At 30.3% G+C, this 17,704-nt stretch overlaps 3 protein-coding genes across 8 annotated transcripts in view; 2 read left to right on the top strand and 1 right to left on the bottom strand.

The window, feature by feature from the left end:
• The first annotated feature begins 107 nt into the window (after window positions 1–107).
• Elp1 (Elongator complex protein 1) lies at window positions 108–4,380 on the top strand. 2 transcript variants are annotated; one of them, XM_076405130.1, is made up of 6 exons: window positions 108–739; window positions 810–1,093; window positions 1,146–3,132; window positions 3,185–3,425; window positions 3,478–3,809; window positions 4,214–4,380. In XM_076405130.1, exons 1-6 carry the CDS (start codon window positions 202–204, stop codon window positions 4,285–4,287), a joined length of 3,456 nt encoding a protein of 1,151 aa, XP_076261245.1. In that variant the 5' UTR covers window positions 108–201; the 3' UTR covers window positions 4,288–4,380. The 2 variants fall into 2 exon arrangements, with proteins under 2 accessions (XP_076261245.1, XP_076261246.1); XM_076405131.1 differs by having other exon boundaries at window positions 138–739; window positions 3,478–3,625.
• A 97-nt stretch (window positions 4,381–4,477) lies between these two features.
• On the top strand, window positions 4,478–5,239 carry LOC143197055 (integral membrane protein DGCR2/IDD). Of its 2 annotated transcripts, none has more exons than XM_076405139.1 (3): window positions 4,478–4,660; window positions 4,714–4,858; window positions 4,918–5,059. In XM_076405139.1, exons 1-3 carry the CDS (start codon window positions 4,612–4,614, stop codon window positions 4,934–4,936), a joined length of 213 nt encoding a protein of 70 aa, XP_076261254.1. In that variant the 5' UTR covers window positions 4,478–4,611; the 3' UTR covers window positions 4,937–5,059. The 2 variants fall into 2 exon arrangements, with proteins under 2 accessions (XP_076261254.1, XP_076261253.1); XM_076405138.1 differs by having other exon boundaries at window positions 4,482–4,660; window positions 4,714–4,862; window positions 4,918–5,239.
• A 1,562-nt stretch (window positions 5,240–6,801) lies between these two features.
• Window positions 6,802–17,704, bottom strand: part of SK (small conductance calcium-activated potassium channel) — a 237,333-nt gene continuing 226,430 nt past the window's right edge. For all 4 annotated transcript variants that reach the window (XM_076405133.1, XM_076405132.1, XM_076405134.1 and 1 more), the window contains 5 exons: window positions 12,211–12,338; window positions 12,079–12,148; window positions 11,603–11,755; window positions 10,197–11,427; window positions 6,802–10,105 (listed from right to left, as the gene is read on the bottom strand). In XM_076405133.1, coding sequence (XP_076261248.1) covers window positions 11,275–11,427; window positions 11,603–11,755; window positions 12,079–12,148; window positions 12,211–12,338 — 504 coding nt within the window. In that variant the 3' untranslated portion in view covers window positions 6,802–10,105; window positions 10,197–11,274. The remainder of the gene's footprint in view (window positions 10,106–10,196; window positions 11,428–11,602; window positions 11,756–12,078; window positions 12,149–12,210; window positions 12,339–17,704) is intronic.

The following is a 17,704-nucleotide window of genomic DNA, read 5'->3' as shown; positions in this document are numbered from 1 at the left end:
ACAAATACAATTAATAATCATATAAAATATTAATTAGGAAGGAAATATATATAAATCCATTATTTGCCTATAAATATATTAATATATAATATTACAGATAACTGTTTATATAATTTATAGAAATGTCATTTTTGATAACAAAAATTTTAACCTAAGACAAATTAAGAACCACATTGATGTTTTGTATCAAAATTCATAAAAATGGAAAATATCGAATTATGTTTAAACTATGTTGAACATAAAGATAAGAATATTTTTAAAAATAATTTGAAAGCGTGCCTTGGTGATCATGTGTTTTGTTTTATTACAGCTAAACATCAATTGTGTGTAGCAGAAGGATTACAAGATTTAAATGTTATTGATATTGCACATTTAATAAAAGATGCTGTTATTGATTTAAAGTATCTTAATTTTTGGCATTATGTGTTTATTGCTACAGAAAGTACCATTATAATTGTTGATCCAAAGTTAGGAAAAGGTGTTGCACTAGATTCACCAACTGATAAAATAAAATCTATATCTTGGAACCCCAATGAAACTTGCCTTTTAATTGTAAATGAAGAAGAAACTATATATGGTTTACACTTTCAAGTGATCAATGCAGAACAACAACAATATAACTTTGTACCATTAAAGCCAGTACATATAAGTGATAGTGTACCAAATTCTGTTTATGTTGGTTGGGGTTCTCACAATACCCAGTTTAAAGGTAGCAAGAAAACTGTGGAAAAGATTACAGGTATGTCTGTTTTTATTATCTCATTTTCATTTAATTCTTGTTTTGGCTATATATCTGTTTTAATTTTCAGAATATCTACAAGAAAATAGTGCCCCTATAATTTCTTGGAGAGGCAATGGAGAACAATTTGTTCTAAATTTCTGGAGAGATGGGAGAAGATACCTTAAAGTATTTAACAGTAACTTGAGTCCTCTGTATCAATCTGAGGTATATACAAATTTATTACCACCAGCATCATTCAAAGGCCATGGAAACTTTATTGCATGTGCTGCTGAACACAATGAAAAATACAAAATTGTTATATTTGAAAAAAATTGCTTAGTAAAATCAGAGTTTGTGGTTAAGCATATAAAGGTAAGTCAAAAGTTATAGGTTGTACTAATACATATTTATAAATGATTCTTAGGGTAAAATACAAAGTTTGCAGTACCATCCTGATTTACCTATATTGGCAATTTATAGTGAAGACATTGATAATAGTGGTTCCCTTAGTATATATTTGTATTCAAATGGTCACTGGTATTTAAAACAACAATTAAAATATTCAAAAGCCAACCAGTTATTAAGTTATTATTGGATAAATTCTTATGATAAAAATATGTGCACTTTAAATATTTTAACAGCAAAAGGCATAGAACAGTATTTTTTAAAATTAGTTTTCAATGGATCATTACAAACAGGTGTTGTTGTTATAATTGATGGCAGCATAGCTCAATTTACTTTATTATCAAAGGAAGTTATTCCTCCTCCAATGTCATCATTTAATTTAGAATTTAATGAAGTTGTAAATAAAGTTTTATATGATCAGAAATTAAATCTTTATATATTTGTTTTGGCTGATCAAAGTTTAAAAAAATATACTCTAGAAAATAATGAATTAGAAGAATGCTCACAGGATATAATATCTGAGACACTCAATAATTATTCAAGTGGGGAAAAATCCCTAATAATAAGTTCTTCAGAAGTTATAATTGATCAGAAAATGTATAAGTTTTATTTAGATCAAAACAGGAATCTTTTATTAGGAAACAATATTCTTTGTCATAAAGTTTTATCAATGATAGTTTTTGATAAATATTTATTATTTACTCATGCAGCTAGTAAACTTTATTGTATTCGGTTAAGTTCAAGAAATCTTAATATGTCAAATTGGGATTTAAATTATTTTTATTCCAGAGAAGTTGAACAAGGTTCAAAAATTGTTAGTTTAACAAGTAAATCAGAAATTGTGTTAATTCTGCCTCGGGGTAATTTGGAAACTATAACTTGTCGCTTAATTGCTATAGATATAATTGAACAATTGCTTAAAGAGGGCAAATGGAATGATGCTGTAAAAGAAATTAGAAGACAGAGATTAAATTGGAATTTGCTTATAGATTTGGATCCTGAAAGATTTTGTAATCATATTGATGAATTTATCGAAGCTGCTAGTACAGTGTCCATATTAAATCAAATTATATCTGAATTTTCAATAGAAAATTGTCTAACTACTTTATACTCACAATGTCTGGAAAATAATTGTTCAAGATCTGAAATGAATAAGAAAGAGGTATTTTCAAAAATTCTCAATAAGGTAGTATCACTAAATCCAATTTTAAATTTGGTTAGTATTGTTATGCTTCAATTAAGGCATTTTACTTTGAAGGCAGCCTTACATTCTGTATGTCAAGCTTTCCAACTTGGAAATATTGATATATGTAAATCTGCTATAAATCAAATACTATTACATCATCATTGTAGCGAAATTATCAATGAAGCATATACACTATATAACATAGAATTTATGAATTTTGTTTATAATAGTTGTTCTGAAGATCCACGAATTTTCGAACCTGAACTAGAGAAGATAAAAGATCTTGAACCGTTAGAACTTAGATTCAAAATGTGCGAATTAGGAAACAATTTTGCTTCTGCTACAAAATATCTCATAAGATGTTCCAAATACGATAAAGACTTTATATCTAACTTTATTACAAAACATATAACTCAACATGTAGCTTACGAATCAATTTCGCCAAAACATATTAATTTTAAGTTGATATCTGAATTATTTGCCACGTTTTTATCGTTGAGATCTCGCCATAACGAAGCTGGATTGGTTTTGGAAAGAGCCGGTTTATTACAAGAAGCTGTTACACATTTTCAACGCGCCTTGAATTGGCAACGTGTCTTGAGTTTGTTTGAGAAACTGAAATCACCACACGACTTTCGAAAAACCGTTTTATTGAGTATTGCTGAAAATTTAAAACAGCAAAATAGACTGGAAGAAGCAGTTGTACTTTATGAACATTATTGCGATGAAAAACAAAAAGCTATTGAACTTCTTACATTCGACCATAAATTTCAGCAAGCTTTGCATATGGCTAGAAAATACAGTTATAATGATCTTGAAGGTGAGTTTTGTTATATTTCGATTTATTCCATCACATTGTGATTATATTGTAGAAAACTTAGTAATTCCCGCAATAATTCAATATAGAGCTGATTTACTTGACAAAATAACCGAAAATGAAACTAAATTTATTGAATATTCATCCAGGTTATATTCCTTAAGAGAAAAGAAAATTAATAAGTTTAAATATAGACATTTAGAGGGTGAAACTACAACGACAAATGATGATTTATATAGTGAATACGGAAGCATAATCTCTCGAGATACTTCATTGAGGTCTAGTAGTTCCGGCGGGTAAACAACGTTAAGAAATATAATATAAGAATGTTTTAAGCGTTATTTTCAGATCAAGTGCCTCTTTGAAAGCACGCCGAAAACAGGAGAAGAAGAAAACAGATCTACGAGAGGGTGGTATTTATGAAGATATAGCTCTTATTAGACAACTTTATATATTATCTTTGGATGTACTTAATTCTGGACAAGATGTGAAGGAAGTATGTTCTACATTAACTGATGATCAAAGTTTCAATGAATGTAAAGTATTACATGAACGATTATTAAATGTACAGGAAAAAGTAAAAACACACATTCCAAAAATTTGGAATGAAACGTTTTTGAACGCTTCTGAATCTTCTGAACCGGGTATTTTAGGCATTATACAAAACCGATCTGAATTAGGTAGGTAATTCTTAAGCAATATTTAAAAAACCTGGTTTTAATAAAATATAATTCATGTGGATAATATATTTTCTATGAAAATATTTACTAATAATAATAATATATACTAATTAATAATATATAACAGTAATTAAAATGTTTCAACAGCAACGAACTTAGAAAAAAATAAAAGTTCAGTAATTATTTAATTATATCACATGACCTGGGTAAAAATATATCGTTTAAACTAATTAGTTATTCTGAAAGGATTGTGAATTATATAGTTTTTGCTTTTCATATTGCGTGACTTAATATACTAAATTGCCTTTGGTCGTTGACTATAAATAAATCGTTGTTTTCTTTTCGGTATCGTTTTGTTAAAGTTATTTACTTTAAATTGTCATAAACTATTCATTATTTTTTAGATTTGGAGTTCAGAAAACCACCACCAACCGAACTAGCTGATGATTGGAAAATGTTAATATTTTCGCATATATAGAGACATTTATTTTACTTTTTACACATTTTATCGATTTGAATAATTGTAAATGGCTTTATACAAGAGAATTGAAAATAAATTTCTACACATTTAGTTAAAGGTATTTTTATTTAATCCACTTACTATATAGCTGCAATTTTGAACACTACGGTTTCTTTAAATTTCTGTAGTTCTTAACTGCTTAGCCTCATCTGCAGTATAAAAATATCGATTGTAAGGCACTGGCTTACTGCATTATTATACCTAATGTATAAATAATCCACGTTGTGGTTTTTGTCGGACAGTGTTTTGGACGTAATAGTTGGGTGAAACTCTCGGGATAATATGGTGTACCAATTGTTTTACGTAGTTTTATTCTTGGTTCAAGACACTTGTGAGTTTTGTAAAAGATAAATATAGTATGTATGGTATTTATTATAATTTTAGTATCGTTAGAAGAAAATTGCACAGATTTTCAAGGTCACATAATTGAGCATGGTAACCTTTATGTTCCTGGACCCTCTGTGTGTTCGTTGTGTGTATGTTACCATAATGTAGCTAAATGGTGTCGGAATATTTATTGTGATCCTCCGTATGTATGTTTTGATTAATTAAATGTTTAGTGTCAAATATTTATACGGTTTGTTGTAGTTTTGCAAGAAATTTATAATGAGAGAAAGATGTTGTGATTTTAAATGTTTAGATCCTGAAGGTGATACGGCTGCTAAGATGTTGGAAAAATATCGAGCTTCTCTTAATAATACAGCAACAGCCTTTGTTAGTATTACGTGTTTTGTTATGATAAGCTTGTTTTATTTAACTAGACTATTTCTAATGTAATTTTAGATTTTATTCTATTTATGTATTGTACAGCACGTTTTATAGTTGTTATTCAAGTGATTACTAAACAATGTACTGCACCATTTGATATATCAATCATTTTTATTGATTTATCTATATAATATGAAGTTTTAAACTAGATGTTTTTAGACACATTTTCGTTGAGACTCTTAATTAGAATGATGCTTCTGTTACTTATATACACCAATTTCTTATATGAACGCATTATTAATTATGTATTATTTAACTAGTATTACATTATATTATAATTATTCATAGATATTAAGGTGCTGTGGATACCACCACAAATCTCTATTTCAAAGACAGATGTTTGTGAAATGTTTGCTCGTTTTTTCTCTAAGTATCTATTCCACATTGATGATAGTATGATTTAGGCTACTCACATATTACCATCTGCGCCTACTACTCCGTGATAATATTTTGATGAAACTATTTAGCAGCATATATGAACACTAATCTTCTAACGCCGTATATATATATATATATATATATATATTTAAAATAATATATTAAACTATTGTGGGTTAAAAATAAAATATAATTGTTACTATTACTTCTAAAATCTTATGAGCTTATATAATAAAATTTAATATTAAAATTATGTGTCTTATTTAAAATAGTTTATAATAATTATAGCAATTCACTATATTTGTTGGTAAAATATAACATACTAATAGTAGATGGGTTATTCATTTTTCCAAATATTCTTGGATCTTTGAATTTAGGGACAGAACAAAAATCTGACGCAGCTAAGTCATGTGAATTGGAGGTTCTATGCATAACACTAAAGAAACATTCATATTTAAAGGATTGACCCAGCGAACTTCTTTTTATAGCAATGCTACATTCCTTCTTTTCTAAATTTATTTATTGTGTTAACATTGTATATTATCAATATATTAGGGAGTTCCAATAAGGCAGAAACCAGAATATAAAGTAAATGAGCCCCTTGAAATTACGAATTAGATAAAAGAAAGAAAAAAGTTTAGAAGAGTGTCATATAGAACTGAAAATACTGCAGACAAAGGAATGTTTAATATAATTAATGGTCAGAGGAACCAAAAGATTAAAGAATATAAACAGAATTTCTTTGAAATTCATGAATATTATGAACTCAATTCACATGAAGACATATTCTCATTATTTAAAACTATTTTGGCTGGTGTTCCACAATTTAGTGCCTTCGGAACAATTTGTATATCATCTACGCTGCTCATATGCCAGAAAAAAAAAAGAAACTGTATTTATAACATCTACCACCGATGCAATCATTATATCAAAAGATATATCTTTTCCCAGAGTTATAGAAAAAGCATAAGTGACAGTCAACAAGATTTACAAGTGGACTAGGGAGTGGAAAATACAGCTTAATACCTCTAAATCTGCCCATGTTAATACATGTCACAAAAATCTAATTGTAACACTTAAGGGATGCTCAATTCTTCAAGCACAGTCAGCTAAATACCTCGAGATATCCATCTCAATGGTAGGTTAAATTGGAAATATCACGTTAGACAAGAAACTACATCAGAATTTAAGAAAAAACTGTATCAGTTATTTGGTATATACATCTAACTTGTCCTAAGATTAAAGATATTGATTTATCAGTGAATCATCAGCAATGGACAATAAAAAATATTAGGGAAAGATATGTCGAAAAATAAAACTGCACTATTCTATGAAACTAATAGTTTATTCGTTGAATGGGATAACATGAAACTGCATATTTTTTTTCGTCAAAATATATAACAACGCTAAGGATTTGAAAACAGGCTAATCTATGCAGATATCATATTTTACGTCTTGTATAATAAGGTATATTTATTAAATTATATAATATATGCTTATAAAACTTGTGAAATTGCAGAAAACTCTAACAATTTGGACCTCTGAAATATATAATGCTTTAAGGTGCACCATACACTATATCACACCAGTATATATCCACCGATTATACACGTTACTCTTCTATAGCAGGGTGGTTTAACGCTCAACAATTCTATACAAAAAAAAAGTCAAAACAGTTTCTAATTCAACCGCCTACTCTGGAATCGTTTATGATTTAAATGGGGATTGATGTGAAAATGATTAAAACAATCTATTGTATCACCCACCCTACTACTATTTTCACAAATACTCTTATCCAGTTATTTTATTTTATCTAGATTAGTCTGATATTAATATATATTTAAATAGTTCCTTAAGATGTTAAGTGTTTGTACTTCTTTTGATAGAATGAAAAACAACCCTCTTTAAGCTTAGTTATGAATTGGCTAATTGATGAATAAGATTATTTTTTCATTCTCTCCCAAGAACAAAACAGTTTCGAAGGCTGATGGGTAGATATTTACACGGTTTTTAACAACTACAAATAAATAACAGGTTAGATAAATTAAACTTAAGCTTGTTTCAAGTTTGAAATTTGAATAAAACACTGGATAAGCTCCTACCAGGCGTTATGAAAATTGGCGGTCCCTTAATTTTTTTACAGTTTGTCGAACAGGTTTACAAAAATTTTTACATGTTATTTGTGGAAGTATTTTTTAACGTAGATGCCTATATTATGACTATTTTTAATACTATGACTGATACCAACACAACGTTTTGTACCATATCTAGGGTACTGTTTGAAATAACGTTATATTCTCGTCAGTTAAGGATAGGGTAGATTGGGATGACCTAAGATTTTAGCAATAGTAGATAATAACATATGGTTCTCCTTCTTGCACTTACACATCTTGTTTCAAGTCATCTTGTAATGAATTTCCCGTACCTTATAAAGTAAATACTTGCTAATAATCAATTTAAACTTATTGAAGCAAAAATAATGTGAACGCTAAAATCTTTTGTTTTGGTTTCCCCTTATACCGTCAGTAGTTAGGTAGCTGTGAAGCTTATTTTATATTTGTTAACACTAAAGTTATTTGTTGCATAATATTATCAAAATATTTTTACACATTATTTTTACACCCTGCTTTCTGCCTATATATGGGTTCATGTATATTTTATACATCTCTTGACGCAGAACAGTTATACTTAAGCGTTCAAATCAGCACCGATATATTTTGTATATAAAACATATCCACGCAGATATAATTAATATAGATATATGTTTATTTAGTTAGGAATTATTTATTCTACTTTACAGGATGATTTGCGTGATTATATTTTATATAAAAATAGCCATTCGAATTCAATCGAACACCTAATTTGTACAAATTTTCTTTACTCTATTAACAAAATGAATGTATGATGTATAACGAAGATTATCTGGCTAATGTAGAAGTATTTTTTTAAACATTGAGTCATATAGTGCTTGTTGTGTTAATTTCTAGTATGTGATTTAAATGATCTATGCATAGTGAACATATTTATTAGTTAGGTCATTTTTCAATAATGGTTTTATACATAGGGGGTGCGCTTGAAGACGTGACTAGGAGACTGCAAATAATTTTGTCGATTTGCCTTCTAGTGAGGATTATGTTTTTCTTCTGGTGAACAGACAGATTTAGTCACAATCTAAGAAACTTTAAAAATAAAAAATACTATAATCATATTTGTTTTTACCTACAAAGATCCATACCTTCTTATATAATATAGTAAAATGTTGAGAAACTTTTAGTTATAAAAAATATAAGCGTAAAACTTATGCTTTTTGGCATTATTTCACTATGGCACTCAATTCATTTTCACAATATTGAATCAACATATCCTATAAATTTAAACAAAGCTTATTTGCACAATGGGGAAACATTTTAGAAAAAAATTAATATTAAATTTTTATGGCACTTTCATAGATGTTAGTTGGAGGATATAGTAGTTTTTTGGCTTAGTATTTTTAAAACATGATTATAGTAGTTTTTAATACCTATTCATCTAACTAGAATGATGTTAAGTCTTGAATTTAAATACTATTTTACAATTACTCATTTAATACTGTACTTATTTAGGTGTAAGGCTCTAAAATTTTTAACTTCCATATGTTTTAAAAATGTAAAAACTGGATAAAAGATATATATAGTCTCTTGGGAAATATTCAAATGAAATTATCTTATCTATTCATACATTTTTACAGAGTGCGTGTGTGGTTCAGATGTTCTTTCAACTATACAAATTTGTTAATTTCCATTTGGAAATTTAACGTCTACTAAATGACTAGTACTATTTTTAATTTGTCGCGATATAAAGTTTCCTTATACAGTAATATTACCTGAAAATAATAAAGCTATATCTAATATTTAATAAATAACTTTACTAAACACTACATAAATTTTGTTAAATATTTTACTAGCCTTTTTGTAGACGTTTTTATTTTCAAAAAACCATTGTTAATTTGGCTACGTAAACTTATTATAGTATCTACTAGGACTTTTTTATTAAGGACAGCTAATCTAAAAAATATTAAAACGTACTCTACGTTCTACCTATATTTGCGCATTTGTAGAACAGTTTACCTAAATCCTACTTCAGAAAATTCTGCTGAACAACTAACATTACCAACCCTTAATATGTCACAAATATTTCGTTGGTAAAAAGTTAGTATACATTAAAAATCATCGTGGTCCGGAGATTCGGCTATTTTAGGAAATATTCGTATATTGGCCGGCGCAATCTACTCACCACAAGCCGAAATGCTAAAAGTCGATGTTGCCAAATTTACAGTTAGGCTATTTGCTTTACGGATGTATTTTATTTTAGAAAAATAATATATTTAACAAGACTTTCTGACACTAACTTTTATATTTTGTTTAAAAAAAAGAGTAGTTACGTTTTTTTAGTATTTAGTACAATATATAGTCTTGCCCTTAGATTTGGTAACACTGCATGGTATTGCAAGCCAAGCGTTTCTCGAAAGAAATGGCGATGTACCGTATTGCTTTGATTAAACGTTGGTCATTTACTTGTTTAATTATTAAAGCGTTTTATATGGCATTTTTAAAGTTATATTGTAATGTTCCTTTTTACATCAAAAGAAGGCCTTTTAGTTTAACATTTCAGCGTTTTAAGAGGATTACAAATATGGAGAGTTAAAGGTAGGTGTAGTTTCTGTTGTTACAAATAGGATAAACTAATTAAATGACTTAAATTTTGCAGTGAAAGTAAAATAATATGTCAAGTTTGTAAGATGACATACTTAGTAGCAAGAGAAAGAAAGATTTCACCATTAGCTCGCTGCACAACTAAAGCGTATATCAAAATCTGCCTTCTCGGTGTCTCTAATATAATGATTTTAGTATACATACATACTGAATTTTGGTAGCATCTTTGTCGGATCCATAATATAGATGTTAATCTAATCTATATTTTAAGAATTTGTAAGGCTTTGGAAGTTGAAAGCCACAGGACGATAAAGAAAAAAAATGTTTAAAGAATTTCTCAGAAAGAAGAAGTCAAGAAGTTTATATACCACTGTATAAGGAGTTATCATCAAGGTAGTATTTTCCATAAAAACATCGATACGATAGGGTACGATAAGTCAAGAAGAGCTACTCGTCGAGTTTATTGGCATTGCAGAAGTGTAGGAAAATATTGCATACCATTAATCCTGAAAAGATAGCTATTTAGAAAAGGATCGTACTTGCTATAGCTGTATGATTTGTTGATAAGGAAAAGTAATCTGCCAAAATATCAAAGAAGAGAAAATCAGACTTCATGTACTTACTGTTTTCTTTAAGGTCATTTTTACTATATATACATATGTTTGGTATATATGGCTTAATATAAAATTTAGGAACATTACCCTTTATTTTAATAACTAATACGGAGTATATTTTACGCCTCGAAAACTAACACTATGCCGATATCAGAAGTTTGGTTATAGATAAGATGCAGCCCTACTTATAACGTCCCAAGCAATACTGAGAATATTCAAATATTTCTAACACTGGGGACACGCGCGCTGGTGCAGTATAGCCATTCTACCGGACCACGATCATGTTTAATGTATCCTTAAAACATTGGGTTCATGTCTATTACAATTAGGAGTAGTTCTAATGTAATATTTAAGTGAACGATTCTGTTGTCGCGTAGAAAAGAACTAATAACTTTTCTGTGCGATTCTGAACTGAAATTACCCATTTTTTAAATTAAAACCTCGTCCTTTTTATAAGATAGTCCTTAACAAATACTACAATAATTGGCTTATCCCTAGCTTTGCGTTGTTGTCGTCGCCGGTCTGCTGACGTTTGGCATGGCAGCAGGGCCGGGCCAGGGACAAGCTGGTGGGACACTCCTCGACTGCTGTAATCCTGCTGCCGATTCAGGATGTAGGAAATTTCGCCTCTGTTCTATTTTTTCTTGCTAAAGTTATAGATAAAATTAATTAAATATCAATCAGTGATTCTTCCATATGAATGTTAACATAGTGGTATTTATTAAAAAATACATTAAGCCTATTTATGATATATTATTAATGAGTAAAATATTTGAATATATATATATGCCGTTTTTTATTTTAATTTTATTTATGTTTTACCTGAGTTTGTATTCTTGAAGCTATTAAATCAGGAAGTAGATCAAGTTGTTCCTGGAGATCGGTTAATTTTCCTTCTACTTTCGTTAGACGGTCTTCAAATGCATCTTGTCTGGTGCTCATGTCAGATACGATTTCATATACGGTGTTTTGCGTCTAAAAAAGGGAACCACTAATAAATTAAGGTTTATAAAAACGTTATTTTATGAGTGTTAAATCGATTAATCAATGTTTTTGAAATTTTATGTCCGGATGACCGGTTTGGAAATAAACTGGGGGTTAGATGTTGTTTTTCGCGTTTAAAAAAGTGAGTTATAATACAGATCAGATCCAGAAATATCATAAATCGGGTTATCGCAGATACTTAAGGCTTAAATAAGATGTTTTATCGTGATGAAATTGTTTGATAAAATAAGGGAACATTTAGAATTAACAGATGTATACTGACTTAGATCTTTTTGTTGCACTTGATTACGTACCTTCGCCATATCAGTTATGGTATTGGCGTTATCCATCAGTTTTCGTTGATCCATTTTAACTTTCCTTAGTCTGATGAATATAAAAAGTTTTCAGTTCTAAAATAATTCTATAGTCAATTTTAGAATGCTTACGCGTAGATGGCAAGCAGAAATTTCCTTTGATGGGTCCTTACTCTTCCTGGATTGACTCTTTTCACTAGCCTTGTATGTTTATATATTAACCAAGTCTCCCTCAAAACATTCGCAGCTGCATTTTTTAACTGAAAAATATGTAAAATACCTATAATCAAACTGTTATTATGATTTATTTTGTTTGTTTGTACATTATATATTACTCAAATCATTACTAGATCCAGGATTTTGGTTTAGAACAGGCTTAAACTCGCGGAGGTTAGGTATCAAGTTGAACATGTAGCAAGATCCTTCGGTAAACTACCAGATATATCTTGCTTTGTTAGCTATTATGTTTGGTCATGAATATATTTTGAGTTATCAATAGTAGATAAACGCGGAAAAGTATTGGAATTGGTGAACAAAGAAGGAGATTGGTTACCTTACGAATTCATATTCATTGAAGCTCTGATATGAGTTTTGTGATCTATTTCTTCAACGATGAAAGAACGAAGGGATTTTGAGTAGAATCAAGACATTACAAAGTTATTTTCAGTAAAATGCCTCAAACAACATAGCCCAAACCTGGTCAATATATGTTTCAAAACAGTTAAATGAGTATACCAGCTATATATGCCGTATTTTTCTGGTGTTAATGTATTTGACCATCAACTTCTACTAGCACCAATGAATGGTATATGGTCTGTTCTCACAGAAAATCAATTATTTGATTGTATTTAAAGTACTGCCATAGACAGTATGTTTTAACAATGAATTCTTTTGTATTATTCAGTTATACCATATTATTTATTATTTATTATTATTCATACATTATATATTATTTATTTATATTAGTATTATGAAACTATGAAACTATGAAACTATGAATATCTATATTTTACAAAATTATATCTATATTTTTGAGAAAAAATAGAAATATTGATATATCGGCCTAAAAATAGTACTTATTGCAACTAATTTTTTCACTATTTTCAGACTTTTTCTCTCATTTGATTAATAGTTGACAGATATTAATGAAAATATTCTTATTTATGTCGAATTGTAAGAGGAATTTGGCGAGAATAAGTAAAATTTATATTTATTTCTTTATAGCTTTAAAAATTAACATTCATTGTGTATTATTTATTGTATTACTAACTTTCTACTAACTTATATATATATGTATGTCACACGTAAATCACAACTGTCAGGAATATATGGAATCGATCAATAAAAATAGGGTAAAGCATTTTTACGATCTTTTTTACGCTAAAATTCGACAATACCGCTATAAACACTTGGTGATTCATCATCAAAAAGGCCAATAAGACATTCGATTTATTATTATTGAGCTCGGCGATATTTCGAATCAGGAAATACGGTAATACTATTATTATGCGCACTGTTATAATGGTAATAGTTTGGGGTAAAAGTGTTGATTTATTTTCACGTTTTTTAAATCGAATTTATTAGTGTAATTTAAAAAAGATCAATGATGTACGGGCCGCTTTTATAGATATCCTTTTACTATTTTTCTGGGTACCATTCATTTATTACGCAAGACGATTTTTGTTAATATTTAACCTCCCGCCGGTTTAGTTGACGCAGTTGTAAAAGGGATAGGACGGTGCATATACTACTGTTGCGATAGTCGCGGCTTTGAATCCTGATGGGGCATGGTCCTAAATTTTTGTTTGTGATTGTTTAATATTTGTGAATACCTTCTGGGATGATTTCTAAGTTGGTCACTCATCAGTCAGTAGGCCTAATGCCGAAGAGCGTGTTTCGGAGTCAACGCTAAACAGTAGATCCTGTCCCCAAATCGTTGGTAAAAAGGATTCTTTAAAATATAAAAAATTTGTCTGACCCCCTCAAAAATTTGGCTTGATGCCGAGTTTTCGGACATTGCCCCAGGAAAATCAACCATCAAGGATTGATATATGCTAAGTTTAGACGTGGTGAAATGAGCACCGAAGACGGTGAACGCAGTGGACGCCCAAAAGAGGTTGTTACATGACCGTAAATAAAAACTGAATGAAATAGCAAACACTCTAAAGATATCAACTGAACATGTACATCATATCATTCACGAATATTTGGGTATCAGAAAGCTCTATGCAAACTGGGTATCGTGCGAGCTCATTTTTGACCAACAACAACGAGTTGATGATTCGGAGCAGTGTTTGAAGGGAAGCCTAATAAACCCGATTTCTTGCACCGATATGTGACAATGGATGAAACATGGCTTTATCATTTCACTCCAAAGTCCAAACGACAGTCATCCGAGTAGACTGCACACGATGAACCCGCTCCAAAGCGTGGGAAAATGCAACAGTCGGCTGGCAAGGTTATGGCGCCTGTATTTTGGGATGCGCATGGAATAAGTTTCATTGACTACCTTGAAGAAGGAAGGACCATCAACAGCGACTATTACATAGCGTTATGGAAGCGTAGCGTATAGGAAGCATAGCGTTTGAAGGACGAAATCGCCGAAAACGGCCGCATTTGAAGAAAAAAAAGTGCTGCTACATCAAGACAATGCACCATGTCAAAAATCCATGAATTGGTCTTCGAATTGCTTCCTCATCCATCGTATCTTCCAGATCTGGTCCCCAGCGGCTATTTCCTGTTTGCAGATCTCAAAAGAATGCTCGCTGGGAAGAAATTTTCGTCAAATGAAGAGGTAATCGACGAAACCTATTATCGCCTATTTTGAAGCAAAGGACAAATCGTACTACAAAAATGGTATCGAAAAGTTGGAGGGTCGCTATCATCAGAGTATCAGCCTTGAAGGGAATTATGTCGAATAATAAAAACTAATAAATGAATTAAAAAAATGTTTTTTGAATTTATAATTAAGTTAACTATTGAATTTATTTCAATTAATGACTAGATGTACTATTAATATTCAGTGAAAACTGGTGAACAATTGGATAACGTGAGGATTATATCAAAAGATATCCCATAGGCTTTACCCAGATTAGTTACTGGCGTGGCTGAATTGATTATTCTGTCAGATACACATACATTCTTGCCTATTAACAAATACAAATACAGAGAAATTCGATCTCACGACATTACTGTCAGGTGCGAGAATTTGTCATGTATTGCGTAAATTTAAACAGATAATTTATATAATATAATAGCATCGTAAACAGAAAGACAATATATATCACGAAATTATGCTAAGCGTGTATGTTGTGTATTTGCTTGACAGTAATTGATGCGATGGCAAAGATTCGAACTAATGCTCGTGTTTGTGGATCAGGATAATAAAGATTCGAGCGAGAAGCTTGACCTTTAGTGAAAAAGAAAATCAATTGCAGCAAGGAGAATTCTGACCATTTAACAGGGCCATTTATAATACGGAGCTTGTCGTGCATTCTTTGTTTCCTCACAGCAGGCAACTTCAGATAATTTGCTAGTTAGGAATATATGGCTATCCGACAGATTTAATTAACTGAATCTGGGAAATGTAATAATACTTATGATTGGTTGGTTATTATTAGGCCTATAAATATAACAGATCAATTGAAAAGTCCTCGGCCTGACACATAGATGGACACTAGAATTAAATCCATATGTTTTTTAGTTAGCCCTAACCCTCAAAAGATGCGTGTATAAATTTGACAGCTCATTAGTCTGTGAATTACAGCATCTTGAGTGAAGCAACTTTTGTTATTGTGAAAAAAATGGATAAAAAATAAATTTCGCGTGTTGATAAAATATTGCTTTTTGGTGGAAAATAATACAGTTGAAGCAAAACTTGGCTTGATGCTAGTTTAGTTTAGACGTGGTGAAATGAGCACCGAAGACGGGAACGCAGTGAACGCCCAAAAAGGTTGTTACCGACGAAAACATTTAAACAATCCACAAAATTATTTTGAATTACCGTAAATTGAAACTGAATGAAATAACAGACACTCTAAATATATCAAATGAACGTGTACATAATGTGCAAAGTGGGTGCCGCGCGAGCTCATTTTTGACCGAAAACGACGACGAGTTGATGATTCGGAGCAGTGTTTGAAGATGATTAAGCGTAATAAACCCGAGATTGTGCGTCGATACGTGACAATAGATGAAACATGGCTCCATCACTTCACTCCGAAGTCCAATCGACAATCATCTGAGTGGACTGCACACGATGAACCCGCTCCAAAGCGTGGGAAAACGCAACAGTCAGCTGGCAAGGTTATGGCGTCTGTATTTTGGGATACGCATGGAATAATTTTCATTGACTACCTTGAAAAAGTAAGGACCATCAACAGCGACTATTACATAGCCTTATTGGACCGTTTGAAGGACGAAATCGCCGAAAAACGGCCGCATTTGAAGAAAAAGACACCAAGGCTGCTTCACCAAGGCAATGCGACGTGTCACAAGTCAGTGAAAACAATGGCAAAAATCCAGGAATTGGTCTGCGAATTGGAAAAAATCCATCCATCCACCGTATTCTTCAGATCTGCCCCCCAGCGACTATTTTTAGTAATTTTTTTAAATATCTAGATATATATATATATATATATATATATATATATATATATATATAACATTGTCTATATATATATATATTTTTTTTTTTAATATTGTATATATATACAATGAATATTTTATAATTATGCGTGTGCATATCAAGTTGTCATATAATTTAACGTTATGAAGGAGACTGGATTTTAGAGACAATTGAGTACTTGGTTACGTGACAAGCTTTAGTGGAGTTGGGCCCTGTTTTCGGGTATTTGCACGTGCAGTATCGGTGTGCTTTGGCGAAATTACGTGATTTTGTTTGATAACCGTTGTGAAATTTAGAGGAGCGTTAATAATAAAATTCAGCCTTTGTTTGGACTTAGGATTTGATAATACGATTAAAGAATATTATCCAACTTAGAGAGAAATCGACAGAACCGGGGAAACCAGCTCGGAAGGGAAAATATATTTTCATTTAATTTGCATATTCTTTAGAGGACGTCGTGGTTAAAATACTCCAAGCATATTGTGCAAAAATATTCCTGAAAATTCGGCTAAATTCTCTTTTATATTTTTTTCACGTATTAAACAACAAAGCATTATTAAAGGGTTCAAAAATAAATGGACATTTACCATTTTCATTTATTATAATATTATATCTAGAATATTTTCCTAAAGTTCAAGTCAAGCGAAGTCAAATACTATGAGAGAGTAGGGATGACGAAAAAATCTATAGTCTAAATTAGGAGGAAATTGATAATGGCTTAAATTAATTTAAATTAACTAACTGACGAAAATTTTAATATTTTTACACGCAAGTACACCAAAAATTAAAATCATTAACATAAAAAATATTTACTTTTTAATAATATGGATCTTTGAATGCATTTTTTTATAAAATTTATATTTATATTATTGTTTAAAATATTTCAAAAAACTAATTTTCTTAACCTTGGAAGCCCATATAACCCCAAGTAATTGAAATTCGTATATAAACAATTGATAATATATAATTATATCTTAGAGATATAGTGAAATAAAGCCA

This window comes from Rhynchophorus ferrugineus, unplaced genomic scaffold (assembly GCF_030347505.1).
Source record: "Rhynchophorus ferrugineus isolate W39M unplaced genomic scaffold, kcgeb_rfMv2 rfM5, whole genome shotgun sequence".
Classification (NCBI taxonomy): domain Eukaryota; kingdom Metazoa; phylum Arthropoda; class Insecta; order Coleoptera; family Curculionidae; genus Rhynchophorus; species Rhynchophorus ferrugineus.
Note: the sequence above shows the minus strand (reverse complement) of the source record. Positions and strands in the feature narration are given on the sequence as shown.